Source organism: Dysidea avara, chromosome 9 (assembly GCF_963678975.1).
Source record: "Dysidea avara chromosome 9, odDysAvar1.4, whole genome shotgun sequence".
Lineage (NCBI taxonomy): Eukaryota > Metazoa > Porifera > Demospongiae > Dictyoceratida > Dysideidae > Dysidea > Dysidea avara.
In genome coordinates this window covers 17,533,771-17,552,555 of record NC_089280.1, presented here as the reverse complement: position 1 = coordinate 17,552,555, position 18,785 = coordinate 17,533,771, and the positions used below count along the sequence as shown (strand labels likewise).

General features: G+C 36.8%; 1 protein-coding gene across 1 annotated transcript in view; it reads right to left on the bottom strand.

The window, feature by feature from the left end:
• LOC136265579 (Na(+)/H(+) exchanger beta-like) overlaps positions 1 to 16,904 on the bottom strand; it is a 101,208-nt gene extending 84,304 nt beyond the window's left edge. Inside the window, exons 1-8 of the mRNA XM_066060448.1 lie at positions 16,571 to 16,904; positions 16,428 to 16,479; positions 14,108 to 14,149; positions 13,975 to 14,058; positions 12,171 to 12,252; positions 12,090 to 12,117; positions 11,924 to 12,030; positions 7,279 to 7,354 (exon numbers count right to left, since the gene is read on the bottom strand). Coding sequence (XP_065916520.1) covers positions 7,279 to 7,354; positions 11,924 to 12,030; positions 12,090 to 12,117; positions 12,171 to 12,252; positions 13,975 to 14,058; positions 14,108 to 14,149; positions 16,428 to 16,479; positions 16,571 to 16,862 — 763 coding nt within the window. The 5' untranslated portion in view covers positions 16,863 to 16,904. The remainder of the gene's footprint in view (positions 1 to 7,278; positions 7,355 to 11,923; positions 12,031 to 12,089; positions 12,118 to 12,170; positions 12,253 to 13,974; positions 14,059 to 14,107; positions 14,150 to 16,427; positions 16,480 to 16,570) is intronic.
• Positions 16,905 to 18,785: the final 1,881 nt, after the last annotated feature.

The following is an 18,785-nucleotide window of genomic DNA, read 5'->3' as shown; positions in this document are numbered from 1 at the left end:
TAGCTTTTGTAGACAATCCCTTGGACAATTGACCCATACTGTATAGCTCTGAAATGGTTAGCAATTTTAGCATTCTCAACAAAATGTTTCCAGATATCCTGAAGATAGCAACATCATCATCACTTGTTGGAAATAAAGCTAGTACATTTATTTACACCACATCTTTGATCACATACAAATTGAATCTCAAATTAGAACAGCATGTGGTTTCAACACATAAAAATTAAAAATAGAATCATGTATGAATCACATAAAAATTAAAAATAGAATCATTTATGTGTTTGGTTTTGGTCCTTTACTTCTTGCAACTTTCAAGCGCCTTCATCAGTATACTGCTAATCTTCTTGCAGAATTACAAATCTTTGAAAGTATTTAAGTTTGTTTCATCTACCAGGGATTTAGTTGGTAATGAATGATTGACAAGCTCTGAAGAACTTACTTCAACTACGTATTATTCCAAAGCTAACACTACAACACTATCAATTAACAACCTAGTGATGAAGTCGCTTGAAAATTGCAAGAAGTAAAGGACCATAATTCAAACCAAACACTGCATTGTCCAATTCAATTACATGGCTTGTAAGATTCACTTGGTGTAATGTAATGGCTAGGTGGTGATCAAGCGGCTGTACAATTATATGGCATAGTTTCGATCGCCTGTTATCCATCATCAGCTCGTATGACCACAACCATTTGTTTAATTGTGCTCCCTTCAGACAGGACTTAGCCTTCTGTAGCTTTCTAGCGTTTCCGAAGTCAAATGGTCATCCACTCTTTGTCTATCCTTAGAAAAGTTAGGAGCATTTATGGAGCTTTACTAATTACACTGTACAGGCAAGTGCTTGCACCGACTAAGTAAAGAAGGAATCCAACCCATATTTTAGATTTAATTAGTTTCAAAATATATTGTTTTTTACAAATTGCAACATTGGTTGAGTAGTCAAGAGAACCAAGAGTCAACCGTGAGTTCTATAAACAATTCACTAGAATTAAAGCTGTATAATTGCCACTTAGAAATGAAGATAGACAAAAATTTACACATTTAGAGCTGCATAGCAGCTAAACATATGGAATACGAAGCTGAACCCTGAACAAAGTTGTTCGTAAGAGAAAAAGCTATTGATTTGTGCTTGTGTAGCGTCAGTAGCAGGTAGGGAAGAGCAGATAGCAATTTGTGATGCCACATTATCGATTATAACTCTGGCAGAAACAAAATTCAATATTTTATAAGGAACATGTACTGATGAATCGTTTGACTAGCAACATCACCATCTGGCTGGGAGCATCTCACCCAACCTGTTAACTTGAAAACTACCTAACTACAAATTGGACAATTACAATATACTCCCACGCAGGAGAATATAATTAACAACTGGTACAAATTATCACTATTAACCCCATGTAAGGGAAGGGTAAAGTGCAATAAAATTCAGTAGACGAACATGCTAAGTATACATGGGTGTTTCCATAACAATAATAGATTGTAATAACAAGGAGCTACATGTTTGTTACCATATATAGACAATAAGACTCTATAAGGATATTATACAGAATGCTCAAAAACACTCTTATTAGGAAGTGTATATGGCAATAAAGTTATTGGTCTACTAATCATTTCAGTCTATCTTTTAGTAGCAGTAAAGTTGATAGTTGACAATGATTGTTGTTACAGCTGTTATAACAGTACTAGTTCTAGTTAGTGCTACAACAGTTGATGGATCTGTCATAGATAGCTGTTGTAGTGTTACAGCTAAAGGTAACTACTTTGCTACAAACAGACCATCTCCAGGAATATACACCATCAGGGACCCCTGCTCAACAACCACATCAGGACATACAGCACAAGGATATTGTGACACACTAACTGATGGTGGAGGATGGATAGTAATCCAGAGGAGAATACAAGGTGTTAATGAAGACTTCAATCGATTCTGGTGGGAATATGAACTAGGATTTGGTAATCTCCAAACTGAATTTTGGTATGGACTACACTCCCTACACTGCTTAACCAGTAAAGAACAATGGGAACTATGGATAGACCTCACATTAGCCAATGGAACTGACACTTATCTCCACTACAATCACTTCAGTGTAGGATCACCAAGTACAAACTATACATTAAGTATATCAGGATTTACTGGGATTACTCCCTATGATTCTTTCGGTTATCCACCATTGAATGGACATCCATTCACCACACGGGATAGAGATAACGACTACAGTAGCAGAAATTGTGCAGTTGATGGACATGGTCCTAATGCTACAGGTGGATGGTGGCATAGTAATTGCTTTCGAATCAACCTCAACTACAACTACGCAGGACCACTGACATATGCATTTATTTTCCTTGGTGACAAATGGCACACTCCAGTATTTATAGAAATGAAAATACGTAAAGTGGGATGTACTGCCTAGTAACTCTCACTCAGTATTACTGTTGTGTTGTAGAAACTTTGTTAGTAGCTGTATCTTTTGTATATGTAATAGGATATCGTTAGATGGTAGACATATATGTTTTGTAAACATTTTTGCTGATTAAACAAACAATTAATCCAATTAAACTCTCTCTCAAAAAAAATTAAAGCTCAAGACAATGTAAGATGAATTAATTAAAAATCGATCACATTACAATCACTTTGAAGTGACATAAACAAACGTCCGTATCTTGCATGTCCTTGGGTCTACTGTAATGAAACAAAGATTTTTGACCTCTTGAGTAGGCAAACAAGATGTGATATCTAAGTTTTTATTGTTAGTCCTTTCCTTCACTAACAAAACAATGTTTTCAATAATACACAAGTATTTCACCCTTTGTATTTAATTGTAAATTTAGGCTTGCGTGATTGTGTCGGGTTCTCACAGATCCGGTCACATTTGCTATTGCAATGATGGTTACCATTGCTTATGGCAGTGAGCCATGCTTTAGTAATTAACAACACTCAGTGATGCACGACCACCTTTCACAATGCTTTGAAGATAAACTCCTGGTTCCCTTCAGTTCCTCAGCATCAACAAATAACTACACTTGTCTAACCTCCAATGTAGAACAGTAAATAAGTTTAGATACTATTAGTCACTAGTTTGTAGTGCAATCATGTTGTGAATACAATCATGAAGATTCAATAATCAATCAAACACACACAGTTATCACAATGTATCAGAAGACCTTAATATTTACAAAGCATGTGTTATTCCGGCATGCCTGAATCCATTAATGAAATGTTGAGGCCTACTATAGATTTCTACAATTGAAGACATTTGCCAGCTTGCACTCAAGGGCTTTACTGACTCATCCGTACATCTATTTTACATGTACCACACTGTCAATTGTCTTTGCATTAGAGCTGAAATAATCACTTTTTAGCATTCGAGTACTCTCTAGAGTTAATGATCGAGTACTCATGAATACTAGTTGCATGTGGTCATACCCATTTGACATGTTTTGTACCAACCTTAAACAGTCTAGTCTACAGCTTTAAAGTAACAACAATGATACACACACTGTATTAAAGTGCTGATGTTAGTGTCCCTGACAAAAAATATGCTAATCAAACTCTACAGCCTTCATTGTGACTACATATAGTGACAAATACATCATGTGAGCTGGTCACATGATCTTAACAAGTACTTGAGTACCAATTTTATTATCCGAGTACCAAAACCCTAACGAGTACTCATTGGGTATTAGTATTTGTTTCAGCCTTACTTTGCATATCTTGAACAAACCAAATCTTAAACTGCTTTTAAATGGCATCTTTGGATGGTATATTTATTTCCAGGTCAATCGGTTATAGCTTGTCACTACAATTAGCTGGAACCACCACCATTCAAATACTATTAGCATGTTTATCATTTAAGAAACCTTCTTTGAGGTAGATGAATACCCCCCTTGCACTTTCAAATATCCTTGATGTAATGGTTCCCACCCATGTATTGACTGAAGAACCTACAGACCTCAGTGATTTAATGTATTTCCATACTGCAAGATCAGCTTCTTCTTGGGGTAAAAGTGGTCCTCCCTGATGTTTCGTGGGTAGATTTTTAATTGGTTTTGTATTTCTAGCTTTTATATGCTTGTTTTTAGCTCACACAAGTAGTCTAGTAATCTTTTTGAAACATCTCGCAGATGCCTCTGGCACGAAAAATCTGAGAATTTTGGAGAAATGTTTGGCTACAGCTATTGGACCATGCTCAGTAGCATATCTTCCAATGTCAGCCCTGTCTTTGTCACAGTATGATACAAGTCTTCCCCTGAATTTCTCCATGTTTTTGATCTCAAGCTTGATTTTCTTATTTATTGTTTATCAATGCATTGGTAGATGCCAACCCATCATTATTCTCTGTTTTCTTGAAGTACTTTAAAAGAGCCACGAGTTCAGTCAGTGACAGATACGTGTGCTACAGAGCAAACATCACACCTGATGTCACTTAAAAGTTACATAACTGGCCGGCTATTTGGCAGATTAAAATTTTTAAATTTGACAATTTCAGTGAACTGCCAAATCTAATTCCCTGTCAAATTTTCTGCTTATATGATATGTTGTAATACATATAACTTGTTTCACTGCTTTTTATTTCTTGGAATCCTCCTTCATGTTTTCAACTACTAAACCACTTTGTTTATTTTTTCTGTTATAGTACTTCAATCTTGCTGTTGACCACAGGTGCTCTCATAGAGGTATCCTTGAATAAATCATTAAGTGAGTCAACTCATCATGTACAAGTCTTTAAAGGGACATGTATTCACTTAGTTAAAAAATGCACCTTCAATAGTATCCACACTTAAGGAATACAGCAATTGATTTTGAAAATAAGGGCTGCAACATCGTTTTCGAGCATCAAGTGGTGGATAGTTGTCGCATCGATCTTTAAAAAAAAAACTAAGGTAATAAATGCCACAGTGTTTAACCAAGTAAATACAATAGTCACCGTGTTGTTCTGTAGAGAACAGATTGTTATAAGTATTAAGGGGAATGGTCACAGTGCTAACAAGCCAATCAATATAAGTACAACTACAGTGCATCTACATCAGTTACTCAGGCCGTAAAAAAAATTCAGTTGTAATAGTAAAACTTTTAATGTATTATATAAACAAGTAGGAGTAATCGTTTGACCACTTCCACTTGTACTGATGTATATAGGCCTGCTAGCTTAGGTACCTGTCATATTGTTATTGAGAAAATGATCCATAACACAGTGACCAGACAGACTGACTAATGGCTTTTGACACAATAATTCCATAAAGTTACATTGCTGGTTTCCTCAATAGCATTATGATTTCACCAAAAGTCACTATTCTATACAAAGATCACTTTTAGGGTAAATACGTTTATTGTACAATAATATTACAATAATAAAATTATCCTCACAACTAATCTTGTGGGTAACATTTGCCTACACAAACATACATATAACCCAAATATGGGAATAAACTGCAATATTAAACATCACACAAATCGCCCTAAAATGACCTTATTAGGAAGCATAAAAGACTATAAAATTATGTGATGTACTGACTAGGAATCATTTCAGTCAATCTTCTAGTAGCAGTAAAGTTGATAGTTGACAATGATTGTTGTTACAACTGTTATAACAGTACTAGTTCTAGTTAGTGCTACAACAGTTGATGGATCTGTCATAGATAACTGTTGTAGTGTTACAGCTAAAGGTAACTACTTTGCTACAAACAGACCATCTCCAGGAATATACACCATCAGGGACCCCTGCTCAACAACCACATCAGGACATACAGCACAAGGATATTGTGACACACTAACTGATGGTGGAGGATGGATAGTAATCCAGAGGAGAATACAAGGTGTTAATGAAGACTTCAATAGATTCTGGTGGGAATATGAACTAGGATTTGGTAATCTCCAAACAGAATTTTGGTACGGACTACACTCCCTACACTGCTTAACCAATAAAGGACAATGGGAACTATGGATAGACCTCACATTTGCCAATGGAACCGACACTTATCTCCACTACAATCACTTCAGTGTAGGATCACCAAGTACAAACTATACACTAAGTATATCAGGATTTACTGGGACTACTCGTATTGACCCATTCACTGCATATCCTTTAAGTGGACAACAATTCACCACTCGTGATAGAGACAATGACAAATGGCATAGAAATTGTGCAGTTGATGGACATGGCGCTAATGCTACAGGTGGATGGTGGCATACTCATTGCAATTGGATTAACCTAAACTTCAACTACAAACATGGTGGTGGATGGGGGTTTACTTACCTTGGTGACAAATGGCATGATCCATCATTCACAGAAATGAAAATTCGTAATGTGGGATGTACTGCCTAGTGACTCTCACTCAGTATTACTGTTGTGTTGTAGAAACTTTGTTAGTAACTGCATCCTTTGTATTGTGTAGTAGGATATCGTTAGATGGTACGTATGTATCCCTCCCTCTTAATATTTGTAATTAAAGATTGTTGATTAAATGTGTTATTGGTTATTAGTCGGTCACGGGATCATAAAATAACTGAATTAACACAAAATATAGAATGGTGGGAATTCAATAGATGTAAGATAACAGCATGGTTCTTCAATGCTACATCTACAAGTACATATGGCGGGTAGAACAGAATGGTTCATGGTTCTTGACAGATAACAGCATGGTTCTTCAATTCATCCTTCCACAGGCATATATGAGAGTAGGACACTCTCCTCAGCATATATATTGGTAGAACTAACCCCAAAATGGAATACAATAAGTGTACTAAAACAAATTGAATAGTGGCATTGACCAATTTGTAAATTATATAACTGAAACTGGCCTTGTAAGATGCTCTTGAAAATTACCACTTGCTATAGGAGTATTGATTAAAATACACATGCATTTCTTGTTAAAGGCTGCCACACACATTACTCTATAGAACGTATTGTTGATTTTTGTTAATCGTGTACAACATTTGATACTCTGAATAAAAATATCTCCACAATTATTCTCAGTTGACATAAATGATATTGCAACAAAATTTACCTTGATGCTACAGATCAGTTGACAGTGTAAAATACACAATACATATATGCATCCCAAGACACTGTATACAGTATATAACTTGCTTTCAACACAACATATATACTGTATTGTATCAACTATTTCAACTGACTGGTGATCGATTTCTAGTTAATACTCTACGTCCAACACTTCATTGCCCATATACATTACAAGTGCCCTTTAGTTTACACATAAACTACCTCATACTACAGTGTTATATATGAACACAAAATACAAACACAATTCCATACCATTCAATAAAGACTCTCCAAATACCAGCACATGAAGTAGACGATTGACATGTATCTCATCAAAAACAGCTAATACCTGAAGCAAAGCATTTAAACACAATGATGTATGCAATACTAATAACAGACAATATACTGTCAATATTTGCAAATTAATCTACTCTATAAATTTTTCTAGGTAGAAGTTTTATAGAACACTTAATTTTTAAGCACATCTAAGGGATCATGGTGAATGTTTCGCATGCCGCCCAAAATTCCGCCTTAAAAATCATCCTGCAGACATTTGACATGGCGAAAATCACCTTTACAGAATAGTACTAGTCCATATAATACATAAAACAGCATTGAATACAGCAAAACACTTACAGGTGGCTGGATATAAAATTTTTTTAAATCGCCAAAAACTCCAATTTTAGTCCTCCTGCCTCACTGCCTCACTCACTGCCTCACTCACTGCCTCACTCACTGCCTCACTCACTGCCTCACTCACTGCCTCACTCACTGCCTCACTCACTGCCTCACTCACTGTCTCACTCACTGCCTCACTCACTGCCTCACTCACTGCCTCACTCACTGCCTGACCACAGTTGCAAGCCTAGAGCCCAAATGAAGCAGTGCACGGTCACCATTTTACGCCACAACAACAAACTCACCAGTGAGATGTGCCTTTTGGGGTTCTGACGAGTGTACGCCCTGTGCGCCTTGTCTTTCCTTTTATCTTCAATCAGGTTGGTTGTCTTCTTCTTCAAGCATCGAAACCATACTGAGGCGCTAATTTTCTGTATCAACACTTTTCTGTAGACACCACAAAATTATTTCAGAAAACGCTTATGCCAGTGGGGCGCTTATAATTTCAAGTGTTGCATGTGAAACATTAAGGCTGCTGAGTTGTCACTTCGACTTTTACCAACGCCTGAACTGCAATCGACAAAGAGATTTGAGACGGACTGATACTTGACAGCTTGTTCCTCTGAACACACTGACTCAGCCACTCAGTGCCGGACGATGAGATCAGCGAGTGATTCATGTGATTGGATAGTATCCCCGGATAGTACTCGAGTGGAAATTGTATTACTTCATCCTGTTAGTTGAGACTAAGCTCCAGACAATTGAAAGGGCCTGTTCATTTGAACAACTTCCGGCCGGGGTGAATAGAACGCGGACCATCATGAGATCAGCGAGTGATTCATGTGATTGGATAGTATCCCCGGATAGTACTCGAGTGGAAATTGTATTACTTCATCTTGTTAGTTGAGACTAAGCTCCAGACAACTGAAAGGGCCTGTTCATTTGAACAACTTCCGGCCAGGGTGAATAGAACGCAGACCATCGTACTGAGACAGGTCATAGATCTGAGCACCACTGCTACTACGATCAAAGGTAAGCTATGCACGCTACTACGGGCCTATGTGCTTCCAATTTTGGCACAGTACGTATTTTAATAAGCTATAACTAGCTAGCTGTGCTACAACAAAAAACTAAACAAACTAGTATTTTAAAAATTGTTAATTTAAAAATGTAGTAGGGATTTCTGCAATAAAAAGTAGTGAAACAAGATATGAATGATGGTATTACAGCATAGCTCGATGGGAAAGTCCCTACTTTGGCACATTAGCTATAATTTAGCTCAATGCCAAAGTAGGGACTTTCCCATCGAGCTATGCTGTAATATCATCATTAGTATCTTGTTTCACTACTTTTTATTGCATAGATCCCTACTTTATTTTTAAATTAACAATTCTTTAAATACTAGTAAACTATAGTTAAGACTATGATGTATGAAAGTGACTAATAGCAGCTTCAGGTGATGATAGTAGAGGTACATACTGTAGGTATACATAGTCATAGCAGGCTTTCTCCGAGTCGACGCAGGTATTCTTTAGTTGAAGCCAGCCCCTTCCACCATATCTTACATGGTGACAGCAATACACTGCTAATGACAATGCCTATTGTAAAAATTTCTTTAGAGGGCTATATAGCAGTGATATCAAAAAGACAGACTGTACTTGGAGAAACACATGTAAAAGCAATGGCATAATCTGTTGTGTAAGCATGCAGGAACAATTTTAACACTATATCAAACAGTATGGTAGTACTGTTTAGTAGGGTTCTCCCATAAAATGAATGGTGCCTGCCATAAAAAAATCATATGCAACAAAAAGCACTTTTAAGGAAGAGTCTAGTGCATCTAGTATCAAATCTAGTGTTAAAAACAAGAGAATGCTTACAGAAGATATTGATTTTTTTTAAAAGTTGCCAAAATCATATTTCTGGTCTGCCTACATCACTGCCTGGCCACATTTACAAGGCTAGAGGCCAAATGAAGCAGCGCACAGCCACCATTTCATGTCACAATAACAGACACAAGTGTGGCATGTGCCTTTTCTGTTTCCAACGAGTGTCTAACTTCTGCACTTTGCCTTTCTTTTCATTGTTAAATTACATGGTCACCTTCATGCAACCTGAAGTGTTAATTTACCGTATTGATATTTCCCTTTTTAGATGCCACAAAACTATTTGAAGTGATCATGCTACATCATGTGGTGATCACACCCTTAACGACCAGAACAAGTTGTCATGTCCTTAGGCTTAAAGCACAGCAAACACACTCCTTAATGATCTAGCAGCAATCAACATCATCTGCAGTATTATGTGAGGTAAGTAGTGAAATTGAAATATTCTAATTAAGCAATCACAGCTACATGCGTATATCATAGCTATGCTGCTTTAACAAAGAGTGCAATTAAAATTTTTATTTTAAAATGAAGTAGTGTTCCAGAAATAAAAAGTAGCGAAACAAGGTATATCAATGATCATAGCTCCCTACATTGGCATAATTGCAGTAGTAACAAAGATTTTCAACAGCAAAATGTTTATTTGTAGGTACCCTTGTATGCAAAAACTGGGCGTGGCTCCAATTGGATGACTTGTATGCTGTATTAACACTTACCCAATGAGTGATCACTAATTAGTAAGAATTGTATATAGACGTTATGAAAATGATTATCTGCTATATGTACAGTGTGTGTTATTTAAGCACATACCGAATGATTGAAATACTAATTGAACAGTCAATGCTTCAATAAAGCAGTCATGTAACTCAATTCAATACTGTCCCTATGTACTATTTCTATTCTTTTTCTTCTTCATATAAAACATTTGAGACCTTCCATCATTACCGTCAAGAAAGACTCTACAATTAACACATGTTCAACCCAGACATAGATACCCCAAAATTTATTTGATGTGCTTACAGCTTTGTAAGAGGCATTAGATAACTGCACTTATAGTGATTCAGTTTGCAACAGAAAATATAGCACAATGATAATGATACCAGAGATTCACTTGAGATCAGCAGTGCAATCGAGATACTCTAATAAAGCAGTCACCCTAATATACAACAGCCATGTACAATATTCCAATAGAACACTCCATACACACATAACTTATATCATAGCTATGCTCTACCATATCAATAGAGCAGTATAGTGTGAACAATGTGTCAATTGTGATACAGTTGTGAAACTTTCCACATAAACAAAAGTGCATTACTAAGTGCACAAAAATCAAAATATCTATTTTTTGCACTAGAGGGCAAGCAAACATACAGTATTCATGTTAAACTTTCATAGTAGAAGCATGACAGTGTGCATTGAAAGTGCTTAGCTGTATATTTTAAAAAGGCGCATTCCTGATATTTGGGTGTGATTCTCAAAAATTATGATGTGTACATAAACCTAACAATCAACTAGTGCAGGAGCGTGGCTTCAACACACAGCATTGGGCATGGCTTCATACATTACCTTCACACTGCTGTAACACACCTTACTGATAAATGGGTGTGGCTCCACATTAGTGCTGGGCGGCATTGAAAAATAGCAAACGGTATACCTTCCATAAAAATTATCATGGTATTACTAAATATCATGGTATTAAAAGCTATTGGTATTAAAGTAACTGCCATTTACCTCAACAAAAGTACCAATTACCCATGGTAGCTCAGCAAATCTCATACAAATTACCACAAACACACTTGTTTACATAGTTTGGTTAGCTGGCACCTGCCTACAAACATTGTCACATGTCTGGTGACCTTCTAAATATGGGATGAAACAAGCCCACAGGGAGGCCATAATGCCAGACAGTATGGCAGTATTAAAAAAAAACAGGCAGTATCAAAATAAATATCACAGATTACTAACAATACCAGTATATCGCCCAGCTCTACTCCACATATGACCACAGATGATGACACACAATTGTCGTGGGCATGGCTTACAGGTTGCTGCAGGACATTCCACATTGTCAAGCGAATTCACACATCAACCAATCCAGGTCAGACCCAGATATATTGTTAAACAGGTCAGACCCAATAGATACTCATCACAGGAGCTAGCAACAACATTCATGGGGGAAACCTCTGCAATTTTACCACTGTGAAATCCGCAAAGTTTTGTTCATCAAAACTTTCTCTCTATACGGTATGCAAACTAGATTAAATTTAAATAGTGTCTCATTTCACTACATGGATCCTTATTAATACACTATTAAAATTGTACGGTTGTTAACATCATTACAAATCATGACTCAGTATACGGCCACTGACAGTAATACACTTCCACATTGTTACAGTATTCATACAACTTACAGCAACCGGGTCAACAGCTGACACAATAGTCCCTAGCAAAAAGGCAGCAGACAATGTCAGATCACTATCCATTAGATTTAGCTCAGAAAAGACATAAAGCATAGTGCCTGTGTGCCAGAGTAGTGTATAAATATTATAACTTTTAATTAAAATAGTCAGCACTCACCAATAGCAAATGCATTCCACAAAGTTCCCTATAAAATGTCACCTAATAGTACACACCCAGCTTGGTAAATGTCACACTTACAATTACAGCATAAATGGAAATGGTGAGAAAATTCTCAAAAAATGATCGAATGTCCAGAAAATATCCTGCATCGAGCACGATCCTGTACAATATAAGCAGCAACTAGTATAGCAACACATTACAAATATGGACTGCTTGTACTCAAATGAAATGACACTAATTATGACAATTTAGTAGAGCACAAGAATCAAGTAAACAAATAAGTATATCAGCAGTCAGGAAACTGAGCATGCATTGTACTATATATTGGATATATGGTCTCAGATATCTGATCCCATTTACTGTATATGACCGGTTGGTTAATAGCTACAGCTCGTATAATAGCTGCTCCCAGATACTGCAGATAGTAGCCACTCCACACCCTAGAATTTTAGTCATAAGAGCTGTGCCTTGTATCTGAATACACTGATGGAGATGTTGATAAGACACGTTTGAAGCAGAAAACAGGCAAAAGAGTTCCATTTAAGCCAGGTAATAGCATTTTTGAGAAAAGTTAAAAATGATAGTACTGAAGGATGATTAACAATGTCAGTCACTTGTGAATCAGTATAAACACCATGGGCTGCTGCACACAAGCCCATAGTAGCTGCCCTCAGATAGCAACTGCCTTTGCATAGTACCTACAGGGTTTTCCTTGCTGAAAGTTATAATAGCCACAGCTATTAACTGGTCAAATACAGTATCCTTATCCAAAATGAAAGTGACTGTTCTATTAGAGTTGGTTCAGAGTTGAGTATGTGTCTGTTCTATTAGAGTATTTGAACACAATTGTGAACGATTCATTTATCTGAACACTTTCAAGACCATTTTGACTAGATGCAGCAAGTATAATATGGAAAATAAAGCATAATGGTGAGGACTTCATAGATGAAGCCAAGTGCTAACAGTAGCACATATTATTTTTCTTGTTGAAATTGATTGGCTAAAAATGTGGTCTCTAAATCCCATACTACCACACTCGTGTCATATAGAGACCACACTCTCAGGCAATACAAAACACAGTAATTACACACCTGTAACATTGGCAATACATAGTAACAGCTGTACTGAATTAGAGAGAAGTGTAATGGGTTTGTTTCTACAAATTAATGTTACATTTCTTGTTTACAGGCAGCTGTCAGGTATATATGACAATGACATGTACATACGTGTTGTATGTACACACATGTATGTACATACGTACATACACACATATGTACATACACACACAAACACACACACAAAGCCTAAAAGCTAAGCCTACGGCAGCTATGTGAAACACAGTTATTGCTGCCCAGTGAGCCAGCACTGGAATACCTGTGTACCACTCAGGCGCTTGAGGAAAATCTTCCTGGGTAACCTGCAGGAGGACTGTCCAGGTCACATGGACTCAAAGTTCCACAATAACCCCAACACTGCTAAGCAAATCAAGGACAGATGGGAATTCTTCTCCCCAGGTGGGCTGCTTCCCCAGATGACACCAGGCCACCAGGTCCCCAATATACAGCTGGGTAGACTGGAGCAAATTATCTTGCTCAAGGAAACAGCAACACCAAATTGGCATAACCAGGCATCAAATCTGAATTGATTACTAGGCCAATGCTGTAGCTACTTGGCTATGTTGGCTCACATATACATACATACACACACAACACACACACACACACACACACACACACACCTCATTCATGCATGTACAAACACTCATGTACACGCACACACACATTATTACTACTACACACATACGCATAGTGTGTGCATGTGTTCATGTATGTGTTTGCACATGTGTATGTGAGTGCAAATGTGTGGGAATGTGTAAACTTACGGTGGTAGCAAAACAAGGAAAAACAGATCAGGGGTAAAATTAAACACTGGTTCACTGTCTGCATCATTAATCTTCACAATTGACCTATAACAGCATCGACAATCTCATACAGAAATATCTATCAAGTCCTCACGTGATAATTCCTCCAAAGAAGGTTCCCAAAACTATTAACATGCTAGTGAGACAGAAAACGCAATAACAGCAACATACGGTACTTAGTTAGAATGTCATCTATACACAAAACAATTAATTGTGAGTAATGTACACAAATACAGGTGAACTACCACCATGCTAAATTTAGCAAAGCGTTTCTTTATAGCACATTGTTTTGAAGGGACAGATTTCAGATTGGAATAAATATCAGAAAGGCAATAGGGCAAAACAATGAAAACATACCAATCCAAAAGATCGACCTTATGACTAAGACATCAAAGTGCAACGAGCAATAACAGAAATGATTCCTTCTCAGACATATGATCCTGATGTGCAAACGTCTCACCATCTAATTGTGCAATGTAGTCAAATTATAAGCTTTTATTATAAGCTCTTTAGTGGGTACATGTGTAGCAATATTGGTCACCCACAAAATTATTTTTAGAAATGAGTGATTGTGCTTTAGTATAAACCAACAATAATTTTTTTAGCATTCAGCTATTATTACTCTACCAAAAGTAATATCACTATTTTTCTGTTCACGCACGGCAAAGCCCAGGTATTGTTACAGGTATACAGCGGAGCCTGTATGTCTTAGTGGCCACCAGGCCATAGCTCTACAAAAAAGTTATACACTAATACACCATCGCCCACTACATAGGTTCATAGGCGATCCATCATGTGCCAGCGTGTCACAAAGAGTTACTGAAATCTTATCACACAAAACATTGGCAAATGTTAACCTAATTGTCAACACTGACTTTAGATTGAAAGATAACTTGAGGTTAATGATATCACACCCCAGCTAATTTTATTACAGTCATGTGTGTAATTAATTCTGTTTGGAACAACATAATTATAAGTAGGAAATAGAGGAGAGTCAGGTGGACAAAAAGATTTGTAACAACTTTTTTAACAAAGAAAGATTTTTCACGGTTGATTTCACAATGAAAGAGTTTAACAGCACGAATTGAAGATGATCTTGTATGATGATTACCAATAATATAGTGATATGCAATAATATCAATAGTGTGATAATCGTATCACCGTAATCCATTATCGTGATATGATAATAGCTTGTGATTATCGTGAGTGCAAATTAGATATTCTTATCTAAAAATGCTCTTACAATTGAAGCATTTCAATTATTTAATTAACTCACAAGATTTGTTTTATTTCTGAAGATTTGTTGAAGATTTCCTCTCTCTCAACATTACTGTATTACATTTCGGTATGACATAAGATCAATATAGTTATTATTTAAGAGCACCAAGAAAGACTGTATGAGAATTCCTGGGTAGGTGTAGAGTGTAGAACCAGACGTGAAATATTTGTCTTGCTATATGGAGACCCTATTACCAGGAACTCTGAACTGGCTGAATTCTTTTACTTAAACCCCTAAATTTGAACCAATGTTTTCTATTATACAAACTGGCTTCTATGTCACCACAACATTTAGTGTTTCCATTGAGGATCAAGTCTAATTTAGTACTAGTAGAGACACCTTGTTGTTTGGTATTTACCAATGATTTTATGTCCACCTGTACCTTCATCATTCAATAACTTTTGTTATATACCTTCATTAAAGTGACCGAGTAAGTGTGTATAGCCATCACATCACATACAACTTGATATACTGTACCATGGACACTAACACTAGCTACATACAACAGATATCTAAAAAATAAAAAGATCTCACTGATATGCTTTTCCAATGGTCTTGCATGACATAGAAAGCAGTCATTCACCCCAAATATAATGCCCAAAGTAGGGCGAGTTTGTCAAATCCTCCACATGGCCCTTACTGGGGGTAGGGGCTTGATGTTGATAAGTATATTATCAAATAGAGATTATAAATGAGCAGGTAGTTATACAGCACAACATTAAAGAAAACTTGACCTGGCCAGGCAAGACTACTAACTTTTACAAGGAGAATAATAATGTATACTGGTGTATATATGTGGCTACTTGAGCGTAGGGGTTTGTCTAATCCCCACCACAATGGCAATTCACATCACGTCACGTGTACCAGCTTGTATGAGCTGTGGCCTACACACAAGTCTCTGTACTCATTTATTGAATATAAAGCCTGGAGTCAAAAGTCCCACTATTGGGGGCAAACATTATCCCCCTTATATTTAACCTTTGGGATAGGCCCAAAAGCGCCATGGAAGAGTATCATCAGTCTGGCCAGGCAAGATTAGGCCTGTGTGTCAGGTGCCCATATATTTTATGTTTGATTTGAGCAGCTCTATCAAATGTTTGAGTGCATCACACACTGACATACGTATTATTCTCACCAAGATTCCGGAATGTTTCTTGCTATAGGCTCCATTACAGGAGAGTGCCACCCTATACAATGCACAAATTAATACTATGTAAAAGTGTAAATACTTTAATATGATAATCATAGCTAGTTATTATTAATCTAGTATAAACTTACACAGTTTGGCCGTCACCACTACCATGATCAGAAGGGCAGTACCAAACGCGGACTGAACATATTCATAATTCAAATTGGCTACGTGTATCTCTGTATCTAACTCTTCTTCGCATTCTTCCTCGCAAAGATGTCTCTTAGACTTCTGCATCTCTTCTGTATCGTTTTCAAGTACGGCGTGGCAAAAATCCTCCGCACAGGTGTCTTCTTCACTCGGTGACGAGTCAGCTGCTGTTACCAGTGCGAATATGGCGAAGAGTACAACAAACTTGAAGCAGCGAATAGATGATGCCATCTCCCCGTCGAACTCGACCCGAGTCGACCTCACTCTCTGAAATAGGGAAATACGAAATGAATTGATTAATTACAGAATTACAATAAAAATTAATTAGTCTCGTGGCTTGTAGCGCATTAGCGTGGGCCCGCCATTACAGTTGTACAGCACGTGATTCTAATTTGACCTTGTGTACAGCACGAGGTAGCACACTATTGTTGAAGAGGAAAGGTCAGTTGTTGTCTTGTTCGTGTAGTAAAATATCTGTACGTTCTGATCCTTAGTTAAGACCATTGTGGACCATTGTGGACCATTGTGACGTCGAGTGTGCTAACTTTTAACTATGCACGTAGACTATGCCTTTGATGCCACGTGCAAGGAATGTCGAGGAATTGGTACCTATTTGGTGTTACACGTTAGGTATTTGCAAGTAGTGCAATGCTATTTAAAAACATGGTACTCGAGTGGGCAATTCTATCTGACCGGAATTGACATAACCAGGCTTCCATACGCATTAAATTCTTTGATTTTAACCGCTTGTAACTTTATCACTCAGTAAGCTATTGAACTACGATTTTCACAAAACTGTTTCATTGCTTTATGCAATAATAGGTCTTAATTTCAAACTGATAGCATATTCCTATGATCCTTTAAAGTCACAAATATGGATGTGTGCGGTCTTGTCAAATCTGGTCTATCTAGCTAATTATTGTGTAAATATTTCCGGTATTAAATGATCAATATAAGATCGAGATGCTCTAATAGAGCATTCAGCTAACTTTTATAAAATAGTCAGGTGCATGTAAAATTGTAATGAATAATGACTGAGCCCCCCACCTCCCCTGCATTGGTTTAGACTAAGTTTCTGATCTAGCAATAAGTGGCAATAAAGTGCACTGCATATGTACATCTTTCTGTGAGCTTGCTGACGTACTTGTATAGTCCCAACTTTACCAGGGTAAGTACCATGTACCAATATTATATCATTTGTTAACAAGTTTGAAGTGCGCTATAAGAAACTAATTCAGTTGTAAGAATGTTTGGAGTCTTGTCAAAGTTATGATCTGAAATTATGTCGTCTCACCCATGTCTTGGATGGCATTTCCACATCTCATGATTGTCTTCTGCTATGTGAACATATAGATGCCACAGAACTGTTTTGGGTGCTTTTGCTGCCATTAAAGTTAGTAGATATATTCACTTAAAACAATCAAAAGAACTTGACCATTCGGTGATGTAAATAGCACTGTAAACATAATACACATAGAAAATGCACACTATTCTAATAGAACAAAAAGCCAAACAAACTAGTGAGATTAATAATGGGAAAATCCCTACTTTGGCTTTGAACACATACAGGCTGCACATACAATTCAAGTATTCCTACTTAGTATTGACTGGTAGATAATGTGCCTTGATTTTCTGCTGCTCACTATAAATCATGTCCAGACTTGGGGTCAAATACATGAGTATTTGTATTTAATTCAATTAAATACAAATCATGAGTAATTGTATTTGTAGTTTAGAAACTGGATGTATTGTATTTGTAATTAAGTACTTTCCTAATGTATTTAAATACTTACAATTACTTCAAATACTTTTACCAAAATAAGATCGTAAAATTAACTGAATCTTTGATGATCAGGAGTCAGAGCCCCTAACCAAGAAAATGACATTTTCAATGATTTGATATAAAGACAGTATCTTCTAATACTATCATTGCTCACAATGACATCACTTCAATGGTCGAAGAATATTTACTTACCACAAGAGAACTTGAGGATCCACTTAAGTTCCCTGTTGGCTAAACTAGCAACTCAATTTCTGTGTGTGCCGGCTTTGTATGCACTCACATTTCAGTATTGCACAGAAAAATATTTTAATTCAAGAGATGCAGGCTAACGGATAAAAGACTGATGTTTATTAGATGCAATCAATAGCATA